At 32.1% G+C, this 20,740-nt stretch overlaps 1 protein-coding gene across 2 annotated transcripts; it reads right to left on the minus strand.

The window, feature by feature from the left end:
- Window positions 1-1,398: 1,398 nt before the first annotated feature.
- LOC133190535 (ADP-ribosylation factor GTPase-activating protein 1-like) lies at window positions 1,399-20,715 on the minus strand. 2 transcript variants are annotated; one of them, XM_061326214.1, is made up of 12 exons: window positions 20,575-20,715; window positions 17,972-18,081; window positions 17,014-17,185; window positions 16,114-16,304; window positions 15,834-15,902; window positions 15,197-15,305; window positions 14,641-14,697; window positions 6,088-6,177; window positions 5,761-5,820; window positions 3,411-3,470; window positions 3,061-3,170; window positions 1,399-2,461 (listed from the first exon to the last, which is right to left on the minus strand). In XM_061326214.1, the coding sequence occupies exons 1-12, from the start codon at window positions 20,632-20,634 to the stop codon at window positions 1,960-1,962; spliced, it is 1,590 nt and encodes a 529-aa protein (XP_061182198.1). In that variant the 5' UTR covers window positions 20,635-20,715; the 3' UTR covers window positions 1,399-1,959. The 2 variants fall into 2 exon arrangements, with proteins under 2 accessions (XP_061182198.1, XP_061182199.1); XM_061326215.1 differs by lacking the exon at window positions 5,761-5,820.
- Between the last annotated feature and the right edge of the window lie 25 nt (window positions 20,716-20,740).

A 20,740-nucleotide genomic window follows, 5' to 3' on the forward strand; every position in this document is an offset into this window, starting at 1 on the left:
GTAATCAGACCATACTAAAAAAATCTAAAAACATTTAACTATGCATTTAAACATAACTTGTGCTTAAAAGTTTTTTCAGTATAATACCTTAAATATAAACCAGAATTAAGTTGACCTGAACCTAGTTGACAGTTTAGGTTTAATACCCATACCACAAAATACAGATTGGAGGGAGGGGAGGATAAAATATGTTAAAAGAATTCCATGATCATTTGTAAGTAGTATGCACATAGTGCACAGTTTTGCCAAATCCACTGTAAATACAATTAAAACCTGTAATTATTTACAAAATCTTTCAACTGGTCCTTGACCTTTATATAGTTGGGTTTTTCCAAAATACAGTAGAACCCCAGTATCTCGAACACTGACATCTCGAATACCATGGATATGTCGAAGTGAATTGGAAGTCCCAACCACTTATTCTTTAAGTACTTAACCTTTTGATACCTTGAATACTTGAATATCCCGAAGTTTTTTCTCGGTCCCATTGAGTTCCAGATAACAAAGTTTGACTGTATTTCATTTACATATATTACAACATAAACATTGTCTTTTGTATATCTTCCAGAGAGACTTAAATGCATAATTTATATGCAACTTTTGGTAATCTGTGATTTCATTTATAAAGATTATCTTTTTCAGTTCAAATTTTGCCAAGAAAATCCTTGTTCACTCCAGTGGAGATCTGAATGCATACGAAACACCTGTAACATTTTCAAAATATTTACTTCATTTACTTTTTTTTTAATGCAGCATTGTTTGTCACAAACATTAAAAGGAAATGGCCCCTAGTACAACAAATCTAAGCACCAAAATGAAAGCAAAATGTAACATTTGTTGAAAAAATTTCAAAACAAATTTCTTTTTTAAAAAAAACAGCTTTTTACAAACGCTGTCACCTACATATGATTCACAGGTCATTTTTGGTAGCTAATTTTTTTTTTCCATTTCCAAGTTAAAAAAATGAAAGGTGCTTATAACTCATTACAGCTTCAAAACCAATAAATCTGAATTCAAAGAAAAGCACACTCATGCTAAACTAAAATGAGATTAATTTTTCAACCAAATTTTTAGTACATTATCTTAAACTCAGCAAGAATTGTAGAAAATCTTTCCAAAATTATTCATCTAAAAATACACTGTCACTGACAATGTTTCACTTTCTTTCCAGGAAGTTCCTTTTTGAATTAATATATACTTTTCAACAACATATTTTAAGTTGGTATATATTGTGGGTATTCAATATTATTTACTTCCCAGATGTGTAATATACATAAGAAAATACCGGTAATATCCAAATGACTAACCCTAACATCATACAAATTGCTGACTTATCATTGTGTAACAATCAACCAATTTATGAATTCTGCTTCTGTGCCTACTCCCCCCCCCCCCCCAAAAAAAAAAGTCCACTTCACATTCACACCCCTGTCTGATAAATAAACATTTTTTTTATCACACATAATCTTAATTATTGCACAGTTGTCTTATCTGAGACCACTTATACATCATGCAATTTCTCATTCTGCATTAAAATGACAATAAAATGACTTAAGTGGAGAATTTGAACAACACATTGTATATGCATACAATTCATAAATATAAACAGATAAAATCTGTTTACAGGCATATTGATTGTAATCTGGATTTTGGTTTGAAATGTATGTATCTCTTAAATATCAGTTTTGTTTTTTTTTTTTTAAATTCAGTACAAAGTTAACAGATAACAAATATGGTCCTTAGTTATTTTTCAAAGCATATTTCCAAGCATACTGCAAAAGCATATGGTAATTTCATGAGGACAAACAACTCACAAGATCCTAATAAATGAACAGAATTTGACATAAGATGTGTAGGATAATGTACATGTAAATACCTCTTAATGATGCTGAGATAGTGTCTTAAAATATTACAATACTGGCACAGAGCATATTCAAAATCCTAAATCTACAACTACAATCATTTTAACTTGGAGCTTTCTTCTAGACTCTGCCAAGCATCCTCATTGTCCTCCTCCTCGGCCCACACCTCATTGTCCCAGCCCGAGGAGGTTCCCCCCGTCTCCACCTCACCAAAGTCCAACAGATTCCCCACCAGAGGTTCTTTCTGCTTCTGAGGGGAAGAAAAGTCTGATTCCCAGTTCACATCACTCCATCCATCCCCTCCTACTGATTTCTCTCCCCCTTTTTTCACATTTTTGTCCGACTTTTTCGTCTTTTTGTCTGTCTTGTCTTCTCCCCAGTCATCCCATCCATCTTTACTTTTTGATTTTGTTTTTGATGACTGAAGAGGCTGATCATCGTTTAACCAGGCCTCAAATTCATCTTCCTCACTGAGCTTTTGAGGTTTGTTTTTCTTCTTGTTTTGAGGTTCCTTGTTGTTTTGCCAGGAGTTCTGTTCTTCCCATCCACCCCAAGAATCATCCTCTTCATTATCTAACAAACTGTTCTCACTGGGGTCGCTAAAGCATTAATAAACAAAATGACTGATTAACAGAAGTATTTTAATGAATAAGCTACATGTATGCTCTCTACATACTGCTTTACATCTAGTTCAAAAAATTTAACACAAGTTTCAACAAAATTGATGTTTTTTTGTCCCTTTACTGTAAATTAGTTTTATTCATATCAAGTAATCAGTCAATTCTTAAGTAGTCCATTTTAAAATATCATCAAACAGCATCACAGTAATCTCGTATGAAATCTCTTTAAAAGTACACATTGTTGCAATTATTACTGTAAAACATGGTTATAGTGAACACGCATATAATGAATTTATGCTAACAGGGAAGTGAGTTTCATTCCCTGCATCATCTCAAGTCATGGTCTGGAGTCTGCATATAGCTCTCTCCCAGAATGGGAGAGAGCTTTTTTTGAATGGGGTACATTTTGGCTGAGGTTTGCGACGATGTATTCCCCATGGTTTTAAAATGTATTGTAAACTAGTCAGAAATAACAAATTATGTTTACAACGAAACAAAATTGTTTGTCCTTGGCACCTCGCTATACTGTTCTAAGATACAATCTTCATCCATATTTTAAAAATGGTTCTTTAACTTACTCATTGTTAGATGACTTATCCTTGAGTAGTGAAGACTTCTCTCCGGGGCCACCTGTCGGGGATTTAGCATCACCCCACAAGGAAAAATTGCTCCACCCCTTTGAGCTTATCTAAAAAAATCATCATTATCACATTTCATTATACATACATGCACTACATTTTATTCATAAAAAAAAAGATCCTTAAAATATTTGAATTTTATTAAAAAAAAAAAAAAAGAAATCTTCAGCATGTCACATTCTGAAATAATACCAGTATTCAAATTATCTTTTTTGTTAGCTTTCCTTTAATGCTTCAAAAAGTATAAACCAATAGCACTGAATCCATCTGTCTAAAATCTGAACACTAACCTTCGCTGCAAACCCACTCATGGACGTCCCAACGTCGTTGATCAAGGTACCTTCTTTAACCTAAAACATTTTAAAAACTGTCACTGAATGTTTATAACCTGCTGAAGCAGAGTCTTATGTAACACTAATGACTCGCATCACTCGTGACGTTTCATGTCTGCAGCAAGAAAACTTGAATTACTTAATTTTTGTCTCGGAAAATCAATAGCTTATTTTTATGCTCCAGTTTTTATATCCTGTCTCAAAATAAAAAAAAAAAGAATTTGAACTGGCCTTTGAAATCTTATCATGAAAAATCTTATGCTAACTTTGAATCAAGATACATGTATATTGATTTCTGTTTAGAATATACTCATCTTCTAATAGCCATAAAACTCATCTACAAAAACTTTGAAACATATAGGTTATCTTCTAATAGTCATAAAAATGATCTTAAAACTTTGAAACAAGGTCATCAAAAGATCGCAAAGCTCACCTATACAAATGTTATCTATAACTATGGAAAAGTCTCACCTATACAAATGTTATCTATAATTATGGAAAAGTCTCATACAACATAAATGTAAAGAGAAATCCATTAATTATATCTGAGGTCATTTTATAGGATTTCTCATTAAACATCCAAAAATACACGTCACTTGCATAATCTTTGGCAAGGTAGTTAGAATGTATCTTTAAACGTGTCAAACATGCAAGTGCGGTCCAGTCTGGCCCTTTAGCATGGACCTGTTCCAAACTTTTACCTGAAACGCTGACACCAACTTCATGGTGAGCTATTCAGAGCTAAAAATCAATGAATCTAAAGTACCACAAATTGCTTTAAGATGTCAGGGTACATGAAGCTGCACTTTACTTGAGGTTCATGAGACATTAATTTTCAGCTTTGCAAGCTAAAGGTAAAATTATCTTATCATAAATGCTTCTTCAATAATGAATGCAATTCAGCATGTAAGCCCATATATTACTGCAAGGAGATTTGTGATACAGTGTATTTAGAAAAAAGCACCACGTCATTAATTCCAGCTAGGATATTGAATCTATCTAATATCTAAAAGTAAATTAATTTCTCCTAAATTTGCATTGTGACCCAAGTATTTTAATACATTCAAATTATAAGGAATATTTTTATGGATCTCTTGAATAGAGTTTTTGTTTTTTCTCTCCATTGGCAAATTTAACTCTTATTTTTTTATCAATGAAAATGATACTATACTTTGCCCATACACTACTATGTTAAATTATTTGAACATACATGTATCTATTTTTTTTTTTTTGGAGATAATATATATACAAATATATATATATATATATATATATATATATATATATATATATATATATATATATATATATATATATATATATATATATATATATATATATAAAACTCTTGGTAAAGCTTCTTCTTTTACTTTGATCTCTGGAATATTTACACATTTTCTTTAATATATGACTGTTAATTTTTTTTTTCTGTTTATGTATGAGACACCTTAATCTGCACCTCTTTTAGTACACATATTCAATAAAGAAAAGTGTCTATATTCTCTAATATAGAGAAACAGTCAACATAATTTATTTTAACTCCTCTAAAAAAATATTGATGATCATTTAATTTTCACTATTAACTGGCAAAGAGATGTGTTGTTGAATGTTCATGACTGAAATCAAAATACTATTTTACTGATTTTTTTTTTTTAATGTTTTTCATATATCAAAACAATTACTGACTGTGTTTTGAAATTTCAGGCAACACTGATTATTTAATCCCCCTCAGGATGAAAATATTGCCCTCTGATCTGCAGATATTTCATCTTTTGGGGGCTATCATAACCAATGTTGCCCTCAACCCCAGTCAATATTTGTACATTACTGTATAATATCAGGGTAACAAATCCTTATCCAGTGTTTCAAAGTTTTATCTGAAAAAATAATCCTTGAATTCTCTTGAATACACAGCTAAATAATTCCAACAAAAAATTGAAATCCCATGTTGAAATTAAAGTTTGAACTGTAATTCCTCTTATACACAATATTGGACTGAATTTTAAACCAGTCTCTAAAAATAAAGGTAAAAAAGATGGTGGACAATGAACGTAAAACTTATACTCCCTCTGGTTTCACCAATAATGGACTAATATTTACAGTTCACTAAACAACTTGAAATGTTAGCATGGATTTATTTCCTAGCGTATTAGCAAAATTAGCACTAAGAGAAGGCAGTATGTATAAACAAGAATATTAAAAGGTAAATGTGCAACAGATGGTCTAAAAGCAGGAAATCAAAGGGGCTACAAAGGTAAAATAAATATCAAACAATAACCTGATAAGTTCAAATACGTGACATACTTACTCTAGTGGCAAAACTGGACATAGATGTTGAAACATCATCCAGAATTTTACCTTCTTTAACCTACGTACATTACAATATTAATCAACATCCATACACTTAATGGACAACATAAAAAATAAAAAAAGAGTTCAGAAACAAATAACCGAAATAAAGTAACTGAAATCTACATAATTATGTACATCAAATAAATCTTCCATATTATTTAACTACTAAATACTACCCATTTATTGAAAAAAAAAAAAACAACAACAACAAAAAACCAGGGCACCTCTGAGCATGAAAAAAAAATCTATACAACAGAAAATATACTTCTAAGGGTTAACTGACCTTTTCCTTTGTGGGTTTTATAACAGATTCATTAACTGTTTGTCCAAACTCTTTAGTCTTCTTAGAGGCAACACCAGCAGCTTTAACAGCCTGTAAAAAAAATTAAAAATAAAATCCAGTACATCAAGTGTATTGTATATATATTGCAAGCTAGATCTTTCAGCCAAAAACCAGTATTAAAGATCAAGCTGATAAGAGGGCTATAGGTAGTGCATTACGGAGCAGTAGATTTGTCTTATGCTATAATTTACAGGATTGCACCCTGTCTGGACCAGTGCTTTAATAGTATTGCCTTATACAATACATATCTACTTTACACACTCAGCTGAAAAAATGCTAGATCCACCACAGACAAAAGGAATTAAATCTTTTAATTAGAGTCTTACTGTTAAACAGTAAAGACACCAAAAATACCAAGATTTTTTTAAGCATTACAATCCAGTATACATTTGAGGTATGTACATATATTTTCCTGACTTTGTTTCCTCTGCAGATGCATTCACTAATACCGGTACTACACAGCAAGGTAATTATAAATTGTTGAATATCAATGGAACCAAACAGATCATTCTGCTTTGCATATTAAAGGGAAAATAAATTCCAGCATAGTCTTTGTCTAACTAACCCTGATAATCAAACAATAACTACATCCTATTCCAACATATATGTCCTGCTGTACTCTGGGAAATCCACAATACAGAGCAATAAAAAAATACTCTAACTTATTGGAATGCAGCATCAGATGCACTGACTAAATTCCCCGAGGTCTCAGATGTTTTGGTATTCCATTCAATTAGATTGCCTTTTAATTTCCTGCAACTAATAAACAAAATTAACAAACATTCCTACGCATAACCCAAGTATTTTATGCAGGCTATATACATGCAGTATTTCAATTAATTACCACACAGTGAACATGCTTTTTGTCTCAGTAGCTAACCTGTATTTTGAGGTTTTTCCCCTTAAGTTCATCCTTTGTTAGAACGAATGTCTATAAATTAACTGTTCTAAAGTTCAAAATGATACAAAACAATTTCTGTGAATGGAACTCAAACAGCCAAATGATTATGGTCTTGTATAAAAGGGAGAAGTACAAAAAGCAGAACTAGACAACCATTTGACCAAAAATAACAAAATTTACAGAAATTAAAAGCATCTGTTACTGTAAGCCAACATTTATTCCTAGGGATGGGTATCGCCTAACATTTCATATCGTGATATATCACGATTTTTTCCCCAGAATATCATGATAATATTGTGATATTTTTTACACACAATTTTTACAAGAAATTCCAAATAATTTGCATAATATTTCTTACAAAGATGCTATGAAAACATGACTTCACTTTTTAAATTTTTTATTTTTATAATATAAAGCATGTTTGGATTCCATTGTTTACTTTTTTTAACATTCTTTACACTTCCTGTAATTGTTATTTTATAGTTTAAACAAAAAATGAATAATTTACGGAATTTATGATTATGTACCAAATACCGGTATTTTAGTCTCCGTATCATGATACGTATCATGCAATAAAAAATTGTGGTATATACCGATAAAATCTCACATCTCTATTTATTCCTGACAACTATTATTTGCTAATATTCGATTTGTCAGTTTGAATTTATATTTAGTGACTAAATTTTTGCGACTAAGGAAATATTCTACATAAGTACAAATAGAAATAATTTCATAAAATAAATAGTTCGAGGAGGAAAATATTTGCGAGTAAAGTAAGGTCGTCAAAATCATGAATATTTCTAGAATGTAAATAGACATTGATCCCTTACACATTGCAGATTTCCTTAACAGTAACTGTGACATTTTTTTCTGTTCTAGGTAGTACAGATGACAAAACTAAGCTGGTTTTCTCCTGATTAGAATAATTGATGGGTTTATTAACTCTCTCAAATACTATTGATAAATCACTCTTTCTATATATATACAAAAGCATTACATCACAGACATTCTTCGGTTACTATAAAATACATCAATGTTCATATGAATGTGTAATCAGATCATCAGGACTTGGGGGTGCAAACTATGTAAAAAAATTTTCATCTTTCATCTAAAGAAAAAAAAATTGAAAACTTTGGCATCAATTAATTCACAGTACACATTGAAGCAGGAACTGAATCCAATACCAGATCTTCTCTCTCTCTCCCTTGATCAATACAACAATGACATCAACAACTGACCAAAAAGAATAAAGTACATTTTTTGGAATATTTACTGTGCATTTCCCCCCTTTTTTATCTTCTTTTTTTTCTATGTAGGAAAATATGCACACATTTTCTAGAAGGAGTAGATTACCTGATCTCAAACTTGGAAGATCCAGTATAAATCACGGTAACCCTATTTTCATATAATTCTGTCACCATAAATAATTATTAATCACCATGGAAACAAATAAGATCTAAGAGACCAAATAATCACCACTAATGAAATAAATGATCCTTCTCTCATAAAACCAAAGCTGTCAGTCTACTTAAATCTTCACATAAAAAAAATTACGCAAAATCTGTTATAGATATTGAACAATAAAAATACATTGTTAATGTAACATTTACCTGAAATGTCAAGTTAACTTCAAGTTTGTTAAAAAAATCTTTCTTTCAGCCAACAAAATACCAGCCAATGCAGAGACTTAAGCTACGAGTGAACCATCTGCCACATGTCTGATCAAGGGAGTTCGGGGGGCTGACTAAGTCTAAAAAATCAATACAAATACTGCCTGTTTTCCCCAGATCCTGTGATTAAGTGATCAACATATAACAAGGTTTCAACTTCACACTGACAACAATTTTCTGCATATAAGACAAAGGGATTCTTTGCAATCATACATTAATTGCCCTTTTAATGTATCTTTTAATGTATTACTTTGCTTTTATTGTCAACTCTGAGTCTTAACTCCAACTGTCAGTCTTCATGATCTATTTTGGAATACTGATGCAGGTGTATTTCTAAAGTATTTAAATTTTAGTTTGTGTGCTTCGCTTGTTTGTTTATTGTTTAATGTCCCTCTCGAGAATTTTTCACTCATATGGAGACACCACCAATTGCCGATGGAGATCTACAAATTTTGACCTATAGGGCCATTGAGCAGTGAGGGATCTTTTTCGTGCCAGCACCTACTGCGACATGGGACGTCGGTTTATTCGTTCTCATCCCAAGGACCAGTCTATGTGTCCCCCCCAGTAGGATTCGAACCTGCGATGTAAGGATCAACTCCTTACTCTGCGACTCTAGAGCGAATGCTCTAACCACTGCACCACGTGGGCAACAGTTTGTGTGGTAATTGTATATCATACAGTTTCAAAGTACAGTGCCATGAGCTCATAAACATACCAAGTATAAAAATATGAAAACCCTTCCTCTCAAATTCAAAATAGTAAGTTTATCTAAACCATCCAGAGTATTTTTGCAAAGTAGATCAAAGGTCAAGGTCCATTGGACTATAACACTGGTATTTTTCAAAGTGCTTTATGACAAACATACAAAATATCAAAACCCTGCCTCTCAAATTCAAAATACACAAGTTTAATTAAACTGTCCAAAATATTTTTCAAGGGTCAAGTTCAATTGGTCAGGATTGTAATGGTGATATGTTTCAAAGCATTTTATGACAAACAGCACACATGCTAAATAGCATAGACTTACCTCTTAAGTGTCAAAAATATGCTGTATGTTAGCACTATGAACTATTTTGAAAAGTAAGGTCAAATGTCAAGTTCAAGGGCCATGACCATGGTATTATACAAATTTTAAACTATATAGTGCTAAGCAATATATGTGTGAAATATCAAATCCATACCTCTTACAGTTCTCAAGATAAAAGGTGTGACAGGTGGACAGACAAACAGACAGGCGCTAGGTCAAGTGACCCCTTATTGCAGCTCTGCTTTGCAGGCGACACAAAAATGAGGTTTATATATAAAAATTAAAATCAATACTTTTCTGTGGAACAGTTTTGTATCAAAATCTCAAAGAAATTAGAAATTAAATACGTAATTGATCTCATCATCAAAATACAAAGATAAAAGAAATATAAGATGAAGCAAATTTTGTAGCCAAGATAATGAGGTTCTGAGAGGAATCAATATTGATGACAATACACTGTCTGTATTTTAAGGACCTAGCTGTGACTTGCTATTTCAATGCACATATGCTTCCTAAGCAAACTGTGCAGTAACCAAATTTCAAAAGAGCAAAGTTTCATTAACAGTACATGGGTAAAAATCTTGTAGACAACCATAAGAACATAAGCTGAAATTAATATTATTCATTACAATTTCAACATAAATTGGCAAAATAACAGATTTATTGAAACATTAAAAGATTTGCATCACAGGAACTAGAATTGTGTGTGTGTTGTCCTACAATGAGGAAATATTGCAAAGTATATAAGAACCAAGCAAAATAATGAGGAGCATATAATTCTAATCTAAACATATACAATTAAGCATTGAATCATTATTTTTTGAAAGATATGGTCTCATAATTGCAATTGTGTGTGCAAACAAATTGAGTAATGCGCATTAGCATGTTATGAAAATTTATTTGCACAGACCGTTGCAGTTATGAGACTATATCTTTCAAAAAATATTTATATATTACTTATATTTACATTTTTTTAACTCCTTGCATTGACTGCAAATCTGATTTTTATTTCAAAATCCCTGTATTATCCTTCGCGTAAGTTATAATTAATGGAAGAGCCGTTGCAACAGCTTCTGTTCAATGTGAGTGTGAATTTGATTTTCGCTTTTGACGTTGCACTTCCATGGCATTCAACGTTTGTGACATCAAAATAAAATGCATACTTTAACCTTTTGACCCTCTGTCCATGTTATGGTGTTTTAAATGCCATAGCTTTCCTCACACTTTACAAGCAAAATACATGCTGAGTGTAAATATTATACTATGAACAATCCAGAGTTCAAAATGTCAACATGGCATGTAAATTGAAATGAGGGAAAAAGTAAAAAAAATGTGTTGATTTTTTTCTTTATATGGATTATTTATAGAGTACAAGGCATATACAAACTCAAAAAGGTCTGTTATGATTAATTTGGTCGTTCTTTTCAGTGCAACTTCTTTTGTATTTTTTAAAACCATGCCGGAGCAGATCTGCTCCACTGCAACTACAGTATATGGGACATATTTAACTGTGGTGAGGGCTTGTCCTGAGACACAGTTAGAATATTCTGTAAAGCCTTCACAATCTGAAATTTTATATCCATGTGATTTCTAAAAAGAGCATCAATGAAAACAAGTCATTTTTGATTAAACATTACACATTTTTTTAAACTCTTCAGTTCATTATCCATTAAATAATGAAACTTTCTATATAGTTGTTATATAATACAAGATTTTTGCATCTTTGATTTTAAAAACATAGGTAAAGATTACGAAGCTCACCTTGATGAATGATATCCATAAGTAAGGCAAATATCACATCATTTTTTTTCCTACTTTGTGTGCATCCTGAGATCAATATCCATGCAAGTTTGATTTAAGTATTAAATATAGTTACCGTATAAGTGGAATTTTTAGCCAAATGCAAATCTAGTGATTTGTCCTTAAAAATCAGTATTTAATTTTGGTGAGAAGTAATTTTAGTGATTTTATGATGCATAGAAAGACAACAGTTACTTCTAATGCGGAATAAATTGTTAGTGATATTTTATTTTATCGATCTCAACACCCTCGCTAAAAATGCCAAAATTGAATTCTCTCTAAATTTTCTGCTTAATATACAGTATTTGGGAATGGACCTGCTCCAAAAACTTTTACCTGTTCACTCATCCATAAAATGTAGGTTAGTTCCAACATCTGAAGCAAGTCTGATAATATCCATCTCTTGTTGCATCAACCATGCAAGTCTCATAACAGGCCATATAGTTATAAATAGAGCTACTCCAAAAATGATACTCTGGTCAGTCATTTGGAAAATATAGGCCAGATCCAGCATCAGAAAGCAAGTCTGTTAGTTCGATCCTTAGATTCATCATCCATGCTAGTTTGGTTCAGGTAGGGCAAATATTCACACATATAGAAAATATAGGTCAGACCCAGCATCCAAAGCAGATCAGGTAGTGTGCATCCATAAATGCATCATCCATGCAAGTTTGGTTCCGGTAGGTCTTAAAGTTACTTGGGAATGAACCTGCTCCAAAAAATTTATTCTGGTCATTCATCAGGAAAATGTAAGTCAGATCCAGCATCTGAAGCAGATTGGTTGGTGTTCATCCATAGAGGATGCAAGTTTGGTCCTGGTAGGTCTTATAGTTCCTTGGGAATGGACCTGCTCCAAAAGCTTTAACCTGGTCACTCATCTGGAAAATGTATAGGTCAGATCCAGCATCCAAAGCAGATCAGGTAGTGTTGATCCCTAGATGCATCATCCATGCAATTTTGGTCTAGGTAGGGCATGTAGTTACTTGGGAATGGACCTGCTCCAAAAACTTTAACCTGGTCACTTATGTGGAAAATGTAGGTCAGATCCAGCATCAGAAGCAGATTGGTTGGTGTCCATCCCTAGATGTATCATCCATGTAAGTTTAGTCTAGTTATGGCTTACATTTACTTGGGAATAGACTTGCTCCTAAAACTTTAACAGGACCGGAATGCTAACGCCAACACCGATGATGATGCCAATGCCAAGGGTATAGCAAAAGCTCCACTCAACTTCATCAAGGTGAGCTAAAATAGGCATATGCTCTTCATTACATGCACTGTATTATCACCTTTCATTTGGATTTTTACTGACTATCATAATGGCTTACTAACAACTAAAATGAATGACAAATGAGACAACTTCAGCTATTTTCCCCCTGATTTATGTTGTAATATTCTGCTATCACCTAAATATGTTGATGTCTCCCAACTTATTTAATACATGTACTCCAGAGCATGCTCTGATCCTTTGAGGATGATCAACTTTTAAGCCAAGGCAGTCTACTGACAAATAAGTTGATGTTACAGGAATTTCAACAACTTCATTCAAAGTCAGCATTTTGTAAATTTTTTAGTCATTATAATGACCTTATTAGCAAATACAACCTACTGATATCATTGGGTTGTATTTTGACTGACATATACTAATTGTTAAACTTTCATTTTTATACTATATTTGACTATGGATTAATCCATCTACCTGATCAAAACATAGGGCTCAAGGCAGGTGTGACTTGTCGACAGGGGATGCTTACTCCTCCTATAATTTTTTCTTGTTCTTTTTTTTTTTAATATCTAAAACAATTTATGACATAAAAGCAATGTTTTTAAGCTTTAATTCAGTTATGAAAGCCACTTCTACAAAGTATTTTTATAAATTCATGTACTATGTGTATGTATTGTACTTTGTACATCCATGGTATAATAAAATGAGTGTGCATTTTAGAGAGATTCTTCATAAACTAACAACATCTAATGTAGCATGAAATATCAAGACATTTACAGCTGGGGAAATCAATATACAATGTAATTCATAAGCCTCTGCTTATATATACCCCAGGAAAAAAGTTTAGATTTTATAATTAGATATCCACTGCATGTCAGTGAAAATCACCTAAAGTGATTGATTTTAATAAAAGATAGTTGAAATATTACTTACTGGAGTTGTTTTTACCATATTTGAGAAATATTTATGATGTGTATTAATGCTGACATGGAGAAATACTGAATTTTATACAGAGAGTCTTGGTTCAGAAGTTCACAAAAAAAAGGGGGGGGGGGGTATTACATGCTTACATAGATGTAACTACTACATGGTCAATAAACCAGATATACCATTAACTCTGATTTGCACACATCACATTGAAATATCCCCCTTCCCCCCAAAAAATTATTGGGCAGCCTTAGATATCATTTTGTAATAATTAAGGTGTGCAATGTATTTTGTTTCTGTAACAACAAAATTATGTAGACATAACCACTGACTTGTGCTGCTGCTACACAATAAGTATCAGTTTCCAATATAGTAAAACACAGATATAGTGAACAAGCTTATTATGAATTTGTCCTGAAACTTCACTCTAATCATGATTTACTGTATAACGTTAAACATCACAGAAATCATTGAACTTTTGATACAGAAGACACAGTTTTTGACTGTTGTGGTGGCTCAGTAAAGCAACTTGGTTAGTAAGCACCAGAAGCATTTAAAGAGAGAGAGAGAGAGAGAAAGAGAGATGGGGGCTCTTTTGGAATAAATTGGATCACACCAAAATTAACTCTTATTTAAGTGGATAACTTAAATGGATAAACAAATCTTATTTTTCAGAAGTCCTTTCTTTTACCATGACTTTCCTGAACATGAGCAAATCACAGATCTCCTTTCATTCCTTTTAAATTCTTGTTTCAGATGCTGATTTCTTTTACAACATAATGATCTGTGCAAAGCCTATTTTTGGAAAGAGAAATGTGGAGACCCCACTCTATTTAACTAATAGTTGACTAAGTTTAAAGATACCATAGTCATTTTAATTCTGATAACCCAAATGTTTCAGTGAACCCCTCATCTATGGTAAAATAATCCAGACACATACCTTTTCAGAAGCAGCTGAAGCAAATTTGCTTGCTCCTAGTGTAAATGATGACCATCCCTAAAATACAAAACACGTACTTGAGCATTTTGAATTTTGAATTGAACTGATGCTATGAAGGACATGACCAATATATATATTTTTACAAAAAACATTACCATATATTTTAGGAATGTAACTTTTTTTTTTTATTATTATTAATTATGTAAAAGTATGATACTTTCAAGTATATGGTTTAGTAATGTATGCATATATATATATGATGTACTGTATATATACCTATAAAACAAGTCTTATGTTCATATAAAATATTTTGGGTATTCCCCTACTTGTATGTCTTTTCTATCAATCAAGCAATTCTTTCCCTCTTATGTATATGTATATTGTATTTTGTGTGTATGATCATAATCATTACATACATTTTAACAATGTACTTTCTTTTTGCCTCATGAGGGCCCTTAATTGGTCCATAAATGAATTGAATTGAATTGAATTGAATTATACTGTGTGGACATGTCTCACTGTCTAAGATTTAAAATTACAAAATTTTGTTTCTTACCGAAGATAGTGATGAAAGAGTTGAGTCAAAGAAGTCATCACCCTTTGGTTGGGGAGCAGGACTACTTCCAAATCCTACATATTTTCCTCCCTGGCTAGGAGGTAGATTTCTGTAAATGAGAAAAAAATTATGTAATATATTTGTATATAGGCTGCTATTTGTCACAAAGAGCAAAGGCTTCTTTTCAGGAATTTTTCTGATAAATATATAGTATAGAAAACATAACTACTTTATGCTTATGCCTCCTCAATAACAACATATGATGATGACTTTTTGCTTGTAAAGGAATTTTTGCTTGGTAGTGCCCCCCCCCCCCCCCCCCCCCCCCCCGAAAATGTTTGGTTGTACACCCAACCCCCAAACTAAAATTGCTTCCTACAGGCCTCTGGGTACAGTAGGGTTTCATTATCATGATGTCCATTTTGTCAAGGAAAAATATCGTAATACCAAGGCCAATGTAATAAAAAGTTCCCATTAAAATCTATTAAAACATCGTTTTAAAAGCTTATGTTATCTGTGGATAGGATAATATTTTTTCATTCTGTTTTCTTCTTCTGTTCTTTTGCAAAAGTAGGGAAACAAAAATACCCCTGCTTCAGTTTTTCCCAACATAAGAAAGATAACTCAGTGAACTTACTCTGGTCTGGCAGCATTTTCTCTTTGTTGTCGATCAAAGAAGTCATCTCTCTTCTTTTTAAAGCTATCACTGAAAAATTGATTTAAAAGAGAAATTTAATTCTTTAACATACAGTTTAACACCTTGCTTCATTCCCTATGCAAAGTTTAAAAGTGATCAAATCACCAGGCATTCAGCTATCTATAGAAAAAATCCTTGACTAACAGTAACATGCTGCCACATACAACATATTAAATGAATTTTTCTTTCCAGTTTTTAATTGTACACAAAAATGACTCACCTTTTGTAAAATTCAGCATCTTGATAGCTATCTTGGTAACTTTCATCAGCACCAAAGTTGTTGTAACCATTGGAGTGATTCTGGGTATAACTAGAGGATTTTGGCAGGGAACTTCGGGGTTTAAATGCTACATAGTCTTTAGCTGAAGATGTTGCTATACTCCAGGGTTTCCCTTCTGCTATTGTTGTTATCTGTTATATACAGGAAAAAAAAATGTTTATTTATTTTTGCTGTAAGAATTTCTATAAATGTATTTGTTAAACATTAAAACGTATACTTCCTCTGATCCATTTAGAATGTAATAGAGCACTGATTTTTGTTTTATTTCAACTAATATTGCTTGATTAATCAGTAAATGAGGAAAACATTCATTACTTTGAAAATGAACACAGAGAAAATATATCACCATTGATATTTTATTTATGTAAACAATATTCAGGTCAGCTAATTAGCCCAAAACCACAGTCAAATCTTGTTATCACTAACTCAATAGGATGGAGAACAAACTTCTTGATATCTGGGGATTCATGATATTGAGGTTAAAATACATATAGATACATGTATTGTATAGTGGTTTTGACATCCAACTCACTTATATATCCATGGTATTCTAGATATCAAAGTTTGAGATACCGAAGTTCAACTGTAGTTAATTTTCAGCAGGACCAAGAAGTTTTAATTAAAAGTAATTTTGGAGTAACTATATCAATTCTGAATTAATGACCTCAAGGCTAGTATGCATTTAAGTTTCATAACATGAAAAGATCACAGTACTGCTTTAAGCAGTATCTTGTAACACTATGACAATATTGACATATGAAAAGCTCAGTTCCCTTTCTCTAAAAAACTTGGATCACTGTAGTATTCTCATACTTTGATAACTTATCAATACTATCCCACCTTGTCTCTTAATAATGCGGCAGCTCTGGAATTATATTTTTCTTGTATGGACATTCCAGCAGAGTAATCCGACTGTGACTGGAAGAATTCCAAAGCTTTCTGGTTTCCTCCTGCTTTCATTTTTTCTAACTCTGAATCTTTCCATTTGTCCATAGATACTGACCTTACAAAACTAAAATAAATGACAAATTATGTAATAAAAAAATACATATAAGAATCATGTATATGGTCTGATGAAAAATAAATCTGGTAAGCAAAAAACTATGTTTATGATAAAAGTAATAATATTCTAAAAGGATGTGTATGATCTTACAAAGAATATGGATAATGAAATTTAATTACATCCAATTTTTGTTGTTAATAACAACAAAGACAATATACAACGAAATATTCCTGAACAAATGCCAGGTAATTGTCCTGCATAGCATCACTATGCTGTGTTTATTCAGATATAAATTCTTCTTTCACTTAGAGTATCTATTGTCTGAAAACTTAACTTAAAGTTCCTAATCTTATGCAAAAAAATTTGAATATACAATTTTAACTTTAGGCTTTTCTTAGGTTTTTAGACAGTTCTACTTTACAAGTCAGTTTAAATGCATAAACTGACATTTTAATTATAATTTATGCAGTTGTAGTAGTTTGGGCTATATGGACCGTGGATATCGGCCTGGGTAGCTAAGTGGTTAGAGCACCTGACTTGTGATAAAGGGGTCCCAGGTTCAAGTCCAGGTCCAGCCATATACCGGTATATTCTCCATTTCCTACTACACAGTCAATAGTTTATTTATGTACAAAATTAAGAATCATAATGGCATTAATTTTTGAAAATAGAGCACAATGATGCATTAGAACAAGAACTGCATTTAAAGGTATATTAAAAGAGCATAAAATAGAAAAAAACTCTTTCTGAAATCAGAATAAAATTAGATATATTTAAAAATACAAATACAAATACCTAAGATGTACGCCCAGTCCTCTGTGTTTTCCTGAGCATTCTAAGCATATCCATATTCCATAGCTGACACTTACCCACTGGGGATTGTGAGCACCACATTCAAAGCATTTCTGTTAATATAGAAAAAGAGAAAAACTGTTTTAATGTATATTAAGATGCAAAATAATATCAATAACTTTATCAACTTTACATTATCTGCATCTATATACACACATCAAAACAAAGAAAAAGAAGAAAACAAGTAAGCAAACAAAAACAGACATCCCCCCCCCATTCACTCCCCCATTTGATTAATGAATTTAAATGGATTTGGAGTTTTTAAATTTCATTGTTTTAAAGTATTATTTTAATTTATTTTTTATCATTTTAAAAGTAACCCTACCATACTTAATATACAGTCATATTAAAAATTTCATTAGAGATATTACTTAGTTGCTATATGTTATAAACAAAATAAAAAATATATATATATAAATCTAATCCGACCCCCAATGAATATTTCTTCTTTTAAAGTAGGATCATCTAGGATGGATTTTTCGGACTCAGATCAACTGCGATATCATAGTGAAATTCCTTTACTTTTTCAAGATACCAAGAAATTTACTTTAAAAAATCATTTTCATAATGTTTTTTTGTGTAGTGGTTTGAGTTATATGGACTGTGGATATCGGTCTGGATAGCTCAGTAGTTAAAGCATCTGCAGGGTTGCCCTAAGAATTGAAGCAGCAGGGGACATTCAAAAAGAAGAAGGGGGTCTGGGGTTCCTCTCCTAACTTGGTGTTGAGGAGGAATACTAGAGTAACTGGGGTATAATGTCATTATAGGCTGGGAAATTCTCTGGCGCCTGGGTCTTAGGAATAACCCTGATCTAATATGTAATGCAGTGTGCTCCCAGGTTTCATTCCTGGTAGAGCTGTAAATTTTCTCCTTTCCTGTTATAATTGGTGCCATGTACCTAGGATTTGAGAATGTAGTGGTTTGGGTGATGTGGACTGGGGATTCAGTCTGGAAGTCTCAGTGCCTGAAGCACTTGAATATAGTGATGTGGGGGTCCCAGATTTCAATACTGTTTCAGCCATAAATTTTCTCATTTCCCACCTGTTACATTCAGTGCCATTGATCACACCCCTAGATTCAGGGGTGGGACAATACACAGACTTCAAGATATGATACATATCTCAGTACATTCAATGCTATACAATACATGTATCTTGATAATATTATCAATAGACCGTTTCACGGTAACTGCGGTACTGCTCTTTGCAGGGCAAAATGATATAGTTTGGTGAAATATGACGTAAAAGTAATTGTTAAATATAGTCATTTAATTATCTCTCAACAAAAACTTTGCCAAACGTTATTATTTTGCCCTGCAAAACAGTAGTACCGCAGTTACCGTGAAGGGGCTAATTATAAAATCATAACAAGATTTCCATTTAATTTGTCTTGTGGACAATAAATCACCAAAAATGTTGTCTTCTGGACAAAAAATAAATAATAAATTAATTAATAAATTAATGGTTTCATATTTGCTTAAAGGTGCTTAGACACAGATTTGAAGTTAATATTTTCTCAAATTTTCTGTATAATATCACGACTTATATATTGCAATAGCATTTCACACAAAAATATAATTAAAAACTTATTTTATCTGGAAATTATTGGAACTATGAATTCCTGGACGCGTTTGATTAACACATCCTTGCACTTTCACAAATTTTATCTTTATCCTTAATATTTAAGAAAAGAAGCGATTTTTTGTGTATTAATGAAAAACATTAGATATAATCCAGAAAATTCAGAGTAGAAATATGCGAAAGCAAACCCCCTCACTAATATCGTCAGCCCTTGCTCAGTGTTGTGTACAGAGTTTAACAAATTGAATACACCCGTGAAACGTAAACTGTTTTTGTAAACAGGGCGCGAGCTCTGTTATTATTAATGTATACGATTCACCGGGTGTGTTCAATTGTTAAAGTCTGCACACACCACTGAGCACGGACTGACAATACTGTGAGTGGGTTTTGCTTTCGAACATTTCTACTCTGAATTTTTCTGGATTATAGTTTTAATAATTTTCATTGATACACAACAAAATTGCCACTTTTCTTAAGTATTAAGACTAAAATTAAAATTTGTGAAAGTGCAAGGATGTGTCAATCAAACGCGTCCAGAAATTTGAAGTTTCAATAACTTCGAGATGAAATAAGATTTTTATTATATTTTAGTATGAAATGCTATAGCAACATATAAGTCATGAAATTATGCAGAAAATTTGAGAAAATATTAGCTTAAAATCTGTGTCCAAGCACCTTTAAAACTGATTTATTGTTTTCATATAATAAGAGCATATTGTTCTTCATTTCCAGAAAACTTTATATCAGGGTTGTCAAATGTTAATTCTGGAATTAAAACAAAAAAAAAAACTTGTACAAATTTGATATATCAAAGTATATTTTACAGTATGTGGGTTTGCTCTCGCGTGTATGAATATTAATTAAATTAATTAAAACGAAGTAACACCAGGAGCAAGTCCTTATGACTTATAACATGTATAATCAGTGGAGAAAACTGAATGACAGATTTGTTCGGGGAACACTTACGTTATTGTTTTCTTGAAGTCGAAGATCCTTTAACACCCTTTTTGTTCGTGGACTTGCCATTTTCCCCTAACACTATACTGTTTCAAGACTGATCTCTGTTTTCTGTGCGTAAATTAGGCAACAATAGGGGCCTAATAGTCCTCTGGTGAGTTGTCAGTTCATTTAG

The sequence above is a fragment of the Saccostrea echinata genome, unplaced genomic scaffold (assembly GCF_033153115.1).
Source record: "Saccostrea echinata isolate AGI-Se365-2 ecotype Australia unplaced genomic scaffold, CSIRO_AGI_Sech_v1 ptg000022l, whole genome shotgun sequence".
In the NCBI taxonomy this organism is placed as follows: domain Eukaryota; kingdom Metazoa; phylum Mollusca; class Bivalvia; order Ostreida; family Ostreidae; genus Saccostrea; species Saccostrea echinata.

Excerpts from the sequence above, each read along its gene's own strand:
- LOC133190535 (XM_061326214.1), bottom strand. The coding sequence starts at position 20,634 with ATGGCAAGTCCACGAACAAAAAGGGTGTTAAAGGATCTTCGACTTCAA. Across the intron at positions 15,306-15,833 it reads GAAAATGCTGCCAGACCAGA|AAATCTACCTCCTAGCCAGG; the intron begins GTAAGTTCACTG and ends TCTCATTTACAG. Across the intron at positions 2,462-3,060 it reads GATAAGTCATCTAACAATGA|CGACCCCAGTGAGAACAGTT; the intron begins GTAAGTTAAAGA and ends TTAATGCTTTAG.